The 9,166-nt window shown below is 44.9% G+C and overlaps 1 protein-coding gene across 1 annotated transcript; it reads right to left on the bottom strand.

Annotated features, from left to right (window-relative positions):
- Positions 1 to 7,025: 7,025 nt before the first annotated feature.
- LOC106420669 (transcription factor bHLH51-like) lies at positions 7,026 to 8,916 on the bottom strand. Its single transcript, XM_013861518.3, has 2 exons — positions 8,158 to 8,916; positions 7,026 to 7,704 (listed from the first exon to the last, which is right to left on the bottom strand). Exons 1-2 carry the CDS (start codon positions 8,419 to 8,421, stop codon positions 7,246 to 7,248), a joined length of 723 nt encoding a protein of 240 aa, XP_013716972.2. The 5' UTR covers positions 8,422 to 8,916; the 3' UTR covers positions 7,026 to 7,245.
- Between the last annotated feature and the right edge of the window lie 250 nt (positions 8,917 to 9,166).

Genomic DNA, 9,166 nt, shown 5'->3' with positions numbered 1-9,166 from the left:
TCAACGCATAACGAATCGAATCAAAATTTATGAATAATTTGTCCAGCTCTATTCGTAAACAGTAAAAATAACGTAAAGAAAAGCCATGCATCGGAGTTTTGTATTAAAAAAAACGTAAAATATATAGTGTGAACATGTGTGGAGTTTGGCTTAAAAACTCTCGACATGTGTCCATTTTAGTGTGAACGCATGTATTACAATTCTTATCCTTTAATATATAAGGGATGTTTAAATAAGTTTTGTAAGCTATAGTTATGTCGCTTGCAAATCAACAATGTGTGTTTTTAATTTTTTTTTTTTTTTGTAGAGTCTACAACACCGATTCTATAATGTATGTTGCTTGTAAATCAAAATCACACTTACAAACGACTATTATATAATACATGAATCGGTATTATATAATACTAGTTTGTAAGTGTGATTTTGAATTGTTTCTAGTATTTGATAAGAATGACTATTCCAAGTTAAAAGAAACTCCCATGACTCTATAATTTTCTATCATGTGTAGAACAGTTACATGGATATAAACAGATACCTACTTGGTTGCTTATTTGTGATCGCAGCGCACCAGCTCTTCATATTGGCCATTACAACTCCATCACTGCTGTTTCAGTTCCAATGGTTGCAATGAATTGTTAACTCTTCAAAGTTTATGGACTTGATTTTATTATAGCTCTCTTTGTGACTTCCTTGTGTATTTGATATTAAAGCGTATTATAATTTCTTTTCTCTAATCGAACAAAGAAAATAGAACACTAGAGATTCTTTTCATGTGTGTAGAGGATGGATTTGACCATCCCACAAGGCCCGAGGAATAGAAAAGTCTGGCCCGGATCAAGTAGAGCGACGGCTCGATCGGTCGGCTCAAGAGTAAGGTCTCTCGGCTTGACTCTTGAGTACTTTTAGTTAATCATCATCGACTGAAGTACATTCGGCTCAGCGGCTGCTCGGACGCCTACGGGCTTCTCGGCCCAGCAGAGGAGGCCCACCAAGATGGCGTAAATTAGGTCAAAGACGAGGCATCAGGACGTCTATATAAGGAAAAGGGGAGACAACGAGAGAAGGATCCGAAATCACTGACTAACACTTGGCGGCTAGATTAGGGTTTTCACCTTTGCTTCATCTCGCCGTTAGTTGTACTTTTCCGGTAGCTCATCGAGCCACCGGCTTCCTTTCTGTCGCACTCTCTTCGTTTCCCTTGTAACCGACTGAACGTTTTTCTCCGACCATTAATAAGACGTCTTTGTTTAAACCCACATCTTATTTATTACCGTTTTCCGATCAAACAGTTGGCGCCCACCGTGGGGCAACTAGCAAAGTAACGTCAGAACTATGGTCGTTAGCAACGACAGTTCTTCGTCAGGCGAGGAGCGCGAAGCTCTCGAGGTGACGTCGGCTCCAGAGGTGACACCTACGCCTACACCAGTAACTCCACTTCCCCATCCTGCGTCTATGGAAACTATCCTGGCACGCCTCGCCCTACAAGAAGCGGCGCAGTATCGTCGACACCTGTTCACCACAGAACGAACCACCGACTTAGCACCTACGCGGGATAACGATAACCAAAGCGCCGGTAACGACACCAATGCGCACACCGCAAGCGAACTAGCCGCGTTGAAACAGTCGGTCCTCGATATCAATTCGAAGATCCACCAGGTGACGACGTCCGCGCCCCAAATCGAGCATGTACTCGCGGAATCTCTTCGTACACCCTTCACGCAAAAGGTTACCGGCATGCGGCTACAGAAGATGGAGAAACTCCGTCTTCCAACCTTCAAAGGTCTCTCTGACCCTTCTACTCACGTCACGTCTTTCAACATAGCGATGCGACGCGCAAACCTGACCGACGAAGACAAAGACGCCGGCTTTTGCCAACTCTCCGTCGAAACCCTAGAAGGACCGGCCCTTACTTGGTTCACCGGCCTCAGAGAGAACTCCGTCGACTGTTTCCACGACCTCTCGACGGATTTCCTTAAGAACTATATCATGTTCACCAACCAGGAAGCGACCGTGTCAGATTTGTGGAACCTCACTCACGCCAGCGACCAAAGTCTCCGCGACTTCATGGAGAAATTCAAAGCTATTGTCTCGAAGATTGATATTCCCGACCATATCGCCGTCGAATCTTTGATGAACACCTTGCACGTCGACTCCACATTCCGCCAGGATCTCTACCGATATCCGACAAAATCTGTCTCCGACGCCATCGCTCGCTCGCACAACTTTATCTGCATGGAAGAAGACACCAGAGCAAAGTTCGCAAAAGAAGCAGCCGCGAGACAGCGATCCTCCCGAACAAACGACACCCGTCCCGAGCCCCGCCAGCACTCCTCCGGTGGAAAGACCACTCAGAAGCGGGGCTACGTTAGCTCGGTCGATGATGAGGAATCTCCAAAATCAGCAGCCATCACGCGAGAGAAAGGCTGGAACCACTGGGATCGAGACTCCGCTCCGAAGCAATCAACCTCATCCGAACCAGCGAGTTCAAACTCCGAGGAGCCGAAAAAATGGTGCCTCTACCACAAAAGGGATTCCCATGACACGAAGGAATGCAAGGTCCTCATCGGGCAGTTTTTCGACGGGATCACGAATGGGACAATCCAAATGCCCACTTCTCCTACGACACCGAAAAACACTAAAATCTGGAGTAAGAACAAGGAGAAGAAGGCACATAAGTCTCAAAAGAACACGGCCCCGAGCGAGGAAAGAGCAAGCCCTGAGCGCACTCCCGTCAACAACGTCGGTCCCGCCAATGATTCGTCAGAAGACGAACACCCACGTCGCCGGCGACAAGTGGAAGTCATACTCTCTCGCCCTTGCGACTCCTCTGATGACGACGTCCCGACAGTGCAACCAGATCTGCGCGAGAAATTGGACAGCAAGGATAAGCAGTCTCTCGCTCCCTCGAAAACAGATAAAGACCTGCGCATTCTATTAAAGCGAAAAAGTGCCACGAACGAAAACACAGGAACCGCCGACCTCCGTGCGACCATCTCTAAATGCAACACTCGGAGAGTCGGTCAAACTGGCGACCTTCGCGACCAGCTCAATTCGAAGGCCGACGACCTGCGAATCCAACTCAACCGTTTGAAAGGGTCTGATCTGCGACGACGTCTCGAATCAAAAAAGAAACAGCCCGCAGAGACTCCTATATTCGAGAACACAACTGACGATTTGAGGAAGCAACTCGAATCAATACGAGCTACCCGAGCCCCGCACATTAATGTCATAATGGGCGGATCACCACCTTGCGGCGACTCGGTTCGAGCCGTCAAAGATTACAAACGTCAGGCAACCACCTCTCAGAAGTGGCCTTCTCTAGTCGAAAATGATCACCAGATCAATTTTTTGGCACTAGACACCAAGGGCGTCCACATGCCACATAACGATCCTCTCCTCGTCGACCTTGACATCGGCGAATGTCTGGTCGCCAAAGTCCTTATTGATACCGGCAGCTCAGTCGATCTCACCTTTCGCGACACACTCGACAAAATGAGAGTTGATTTACGGGATATGAAGCCTTCTTCTCGCACGCTCACCGGCTTCAACGGAGCCTCCGAGCAAATGATCGGGACAATTCGCCTTCCAGTTTACGCAGGTGGTGTAACCCGCACCGTCAAGTTCTCCGTCATCCGCGCCAAAGCACCCTATAATGCCATACTCGGAACACCATGGCTGCATTCCATGAAAGCCATCCCTTTGACTTATCATCAATGCGTCAAATTTCCCGGAAAAGACGGCAAAACTCAGACGATTCGGGGAGATCAACAAGCCGCGAGAGAACTACTGATCGCAACTGTAAAGATGCAGCAACAAGCTTCCCTTGTCAACTCCGTCAGTAAACCACTCAACAAGATATACCCCCAGAAGGAGGAAGTTCGCGAAGTCGCAATTGATGAATCCGACCCGACGAAAATCATCCGAGTTGGCGTTTACCTGTCCGACGACATATGTTCAAGGATCATCTCTTTCATCAAAGACAACGCCTCGACGTTCGCCTAGAAGACTTCCGACATGAAGGGGATCGACCCCGCAGTTACCTCCCATGAACTGCACGTCGACCCGACGTTCAAACCCATCCGACAGAAGCGACGAAAACTCGGTCCAGAACGATCTAAAGCCGTAAACGAAGAAGTCGACAGGCTCCTCGACGCGGGTTTCATAACCGAAGTCCGATACCCCGAATGGTTGGCTAACCCGGTTGTTGTCAAAAAGAAAAACGGCAAATGGCGCATATGCGTCGACTTCACGGACCTCAACAAGGCGTGCTCAAAGGACAGTTACCCACTCCCTCATATCGATCGTCTCGTCGAATCAACCGCTGGTAACGAACTCCTAACCTTCATGGACGCTTTCTCGGGATACAACCAGATCTTGATGCATCCCGACGATCGCGAGAAGATGGCATTCATCACCGACAGAGGGACCTACTGCTACAAGGTGATGCCCTTCGGGCTAAAGAACGCCGGCACGACTTATCAGCGACTCGTCAACCGAATGTTCGCTGATCAGCTTGGCAACACCATGGAAGTGTACATCGACGACATGTTAGTCAAATCGCTCAAGGCCGACGATCACCTAAGCAACTTACGCGACTGCTTCAAGATCTTGAACGACTACGGGATGAAGCTCAACCCGGCCAAGTGTACCTTCGGTGTCACTTCGGGAGAATTCCTCGGCTACATTGTCACTCAACGAGGAATTGAGGCTAACCCCAAGCAGATCTCGGCGATCCTCGACCTTCCAAGCCCAAAGAACAGCCGCGAAGTACAACGACTAACCGGACGCATAGCAGCTCTCAACAGGTTCATCTCGCGATCAACCGATAAGTGTCTTCCCTTCTACGAGCTACTAAGGGGCAATAAGAGGTTCGTCTGGGACGAAAAGTGCGAGGAGGTGTTCAATCAACTCAAGCAATACCTCACAACCCCCCCCCCAGTACTATCAAAGCCAGAAGCCGATGACACATTGTCTCTCTACATAGCCAGAAGTCGCTGAGAACGAGATAAATTCGCCGCGTCCATCATCGCCGCGCGATGAATCGCCTCCGGATCTCCGACATGATCCCCGTCGGGATTCCTTGTCGGATTCGACATCGCTGCGACTGCCTTTCCTTCTGCTGCTTCGATAGCCTCTGACCCGACGACATCGCGGAACGGAACGGTGAAGAATGCTTCGAATGAATCTAACAACGCTTAGATAGATAAAAGAAGGAGAGAGAGAGTACCTTTGATCGCGGAGGAAACTTGAAGAAATGAGAGAGGATCTGCGTATTTATAAGGAAAAGAGAGGGGGGGACTCGAGGCATCATCATTAGGTCTATTCGGGCCTAGATGGGCCTCGAAACTCTTCCTAAAAACCCAGCGGACCCTCGCGACGTTCCGACTTCTCGATGCATTTAAAAGAGAAAAATGGGGGGGGGGGGATTCGAGGTATCGTCATTAAGCCTAAACGGGCCTAAATGGGCCTCGAAACTCTCCCAAATATCTAGCGGACCCTCGCGACGGTTCGGCTTCTCGTCTAAATCGGACGTCGGTCATCTTAAAATCAGAATAAACCAACGGTTAATCTAGATATGTCAGTCGGGATCAGAATATCCGCGACTAATCGGCCTCAAGCGAAAATATTCCAGAACCCTCCCTGCGACACAACGATCAAAAGGAGCGATAAAGCCTCTACTGCTCGCTTCCGAGAGAACGACGATGTGCGACTCATCGACCAACCGCTCCAACCTTCCGACAGGCCTTCTATTCCCTCAAACCTTCAAACCTTAGAATCCATCACGAGCCAGAAAGCACTTCGCTCACTAATGGACTGGGGGGGACTTACTGTAGAGGATGGATTTGACCATCCCACAAGGCCCGAGGAATAGAAAGGCCTGGCCCGGATCAAGTAGAGCGACGGCTCGATCGGTCGGCTCAAGAGTCAGGTCTCTCGGCTTGACTCTTGAGTACTTTTAGTCAATCATCATCGACTGAAGTACATTCGGCTCAGCGGCTGCTCGGACGCCTACGGGCTTCTCGGCCCAGCAGAGGAGGCCCACCAAGATGGCGTAAATTAGGTCAAGGACGAGGCATCAGGACGTCTATATAAGGGAAAGGGAAGACAACGAGAGAAGGATCCGAAATCACTGACTAACACTTGGCGGCTAGATTAGGGTTTTCACCTTTGCTTCATCTCGCCGTTAGTTGTACTTTTCCGGTAGCTCATCGAGCCACCGGCTTCCTTTCTATCGCACTCTCTTCGTTTCCCTTGTAACCGACTGAACGTTTTTCTCCGACCATTAATAAGACGTCTTTGTTTAAACCCGCATCTTATTTATTACTGTTTTCCGATCAAACAATGTGTATCTTTTAGCAAAGGTTTTCATCTTATGTTGTTTTATTATTGAGATGTATAATAGTAGTCAACACTGCTAGAATTATACAAGAGAACAACTCATTTATACAAACTTAACATCAAGCCGGGGAGCCAATATGACAAAGCCCAAACACCAGAGCGAGCTAATTAAGAAAACTGTTTTTTTCTCCAAACCTTTGGTTCTATCACTCATGTCCAGTTGTCTTAGTAGATTCTGTAAACAATGATTCTGCTTAAAAGCAAATAAATTCTAGTTGGCAAAAGAAAAATTTCTAGCTTAGAAATTAATAAATTATCATTCTTCTAATTTCTTTAGAGCTGGGGAGTATATAAGCGTTAAAGGCCCAAACGCTTACAACCGTTAAGGCCGAAACATCTAGCTAGGGTTTTCAAGGGTATGGCATATATTAGCAGTGACGCTTCATTTCTTGTCTTGTTACCGTCACCGTGAGTCCGCGTTTTGAGAAAAAAGTGTCTCCACCATGAGAGCCAAGGCACGCTGTCCATCTTTCGAATCCTGTACAATGCATTCATCTGTTTATCACTCTTCTAATCCACATTTGAAATCGTGTTTTTGCAGTGGAAGAAGAAGCGTATGAGGAGGTTGAAGAGGAAGAGACGAAAGATGAGACAGCGATCTAAGTAGACTTCGCATTTCAATCTGCTTCCTTGTTTCTGTTACTTCTCCAAGTACTTTTGTTTGATCTTGTTTCAGTTTTATGTTTTCTTGGCTTCCTTCTTGTAGGATTTGTATGGATCCTTCATTAATGTTAAACCTTTATCTATCTAATCACATTTTCACCAGCTTAATTACAATCCTTATAACTTTAAATTGCTAACAAAACAAATGGGTTTGTATTTTACTATCTTGACAAAAAAAAGATATCATTGTGAGTAGTTAGAAGAGAGGAACCATCTCTGCCTTTTGCTTCTGATCCTACAAACCGATGAAGTAGAAGAGGAAGTCAAAGATGTGATTCGGTTCAACGCTGCGCATAGAGATTGCTTTAGAGCTTTCGCTGATGTAGTAGTTGCTGTCTCTTTTACGATGAAGTTGATTCTTATTCTTCCTCCAACACAGATGAACTCAGCTTGTATTGTCTCGAGTTTAAACTTTGTGAGAACGCTAACGATCTCTGAGATTGCTTCGGTTTGATCTGGACAGCAGAAAGAAGCTTTGAAGATGGTTGTGTCTTGGTTTAATTCATTGGAGATGGTTTCAGGCAGGACGGTTACTTCGTCTGCTTCTGTGGGAAGATCTTGGAAGATTGGAGACTCTTTTGCTTCTTGTTTGAGTTCCTTCACTTGTTCAATCACTCTTGCTAAGAGTGCTGCTTTGTCTAACTGTTTAAGTCAAAAACCGGTTTACTTCAATTAGATGTCATTACTAAACCGAAACATTGTGAGACGACAATGCGAGATAAATGATGTGATTTGATTTAAAGAGGTGTCTTGTCTGTAAACAACCACCACATATGTGGAACCGAGTCAGATAAAAAAACGGTTTACTCAAATTGAATTAGTTTAAACCCAAACATTCAATTCTCTATCTTGCTGATAATTTGAGACATTATCCATAATCACATTACAAATAAAGCGACAACAATTTTGTAAAACAAATTAGTCTAGCCGTGCCATAATCGAAATAAGGTAAAAAACCGGTTTTCAAAAACCGGAATTGATGACTAAACCGAAAAATTAAGCTTAGATCAAAACCGGTTTGCACAAACCGAATTGGATGACTAAATTGAAGCTTAAAAGAACATTTTATATATCTGTCTGAATAAGGGGTGATACCTTGTCGGAATCAGGGACGAGTTTCCGGAGCGCGGAGAGGTGAGAATTAATACGGTCACGGCGTCTCTTCTCCGCTAGACTGTGGCTTCTTGAAACCGACTCAGCCCTGTCTTTCCCACCGACTAATTCATCAGAGGAACCAAGGTTAAAGCGGCTAAGATCAGAATCTGAGGAACCAGGTTGTAATGACCATGAGACCATATTATATGGACTTGTTGAATCAAACCACTTGGCTGCTGCTGCTGAGTCGTACGAGTTCTCCATCCCCGAGAGAAAACAATATACTTTATTTTCTTATTTTTAAATTATTAAATAGTATATATTTTTTTGTTTATATTTTTTGTGAGTGTAGTAGATTCTGAAACTTGAACTGAAGAGGTGCTGCGTTTTTGTTTTGTTTGGAAGATGCAAGTGGAACTGAGTTAGATAGAATGAACTCGGGTTCGATCTAAATAATGAAAGGAGGAGAAACTAATGTTGATGGTGACTGGATACTACTCATTCTAGACTTTTATTGGTCTGTTTTTTCCTTTCATCATCAATTTTTTTAAATGATCTGTTTTCTTGTAATTTTTCTTACTCTTTTAAATTTTATATAGCCGCAATTTTGTGTTGAATTTAATTTATTTTTCTGTAGTCGGGACAGGATTTGAGTATGTCACATAAATTAAATTGGAATTATAAAATGTTAGATATTTTGTAATTTTATAGTTATCTACAATAGGAATTGACACACAATGATTTTTGTAGATAGTGTAGCTTGGTTTTAACCTTGATGTATATGACTAGTCTTTTGCCCATTTGAACACATGCTATTTTGTTAAATGAGTTCTTATTGGTGTAGTTGTTTTTCTGACAAAGAAAAAATCGAAACGTGTTTATATCACTTTGAACTTCACACATCTAGCATGACAGTTTCAAACTTTCAACCGTAGACGATCTACTCTACTAACAATTTTGGTTAAACTAGTATTATCATCCATGCACAGACCAATTTTGCTTGCATTAA

Source organism: Brassica napus, chromosome C3, assembly GCF_020379485.1.
Source record: "Brassica napus cultivar Da-Ae chromosome C3, Da-Ae, whole genome shotgun sequence".
Lineage (NCBI taxonomy): Eukaryota > Viridiplantae > Streptophyta > Magnoliopsida > Brassicales > Brassicaceae > Brassica > Brassica napus.
The sequence above is the reverse complement of the archived record's forward strand: the minus strand, read 5'-3'. Positions and strand labels throughout refer to the sequence as shown.

Bases quoted from the DNA above. Each gene is read 5' to 3' on its own strand.
- LOC106420669 (XM_013861518.3), bottom strand. From the start codon at position 8,421: ATGGAGAACTCGTACGACTCAGCAGCAGCAGCCAAGTGGTTTGATTCA. The intron at 7,705-8,157 runs GTATCACCCCTT...TGACTTAAACAG, and splicing joins TCGTCCCTGATTCCGACAAG to TTAGACAAAGCAGCACTCTT.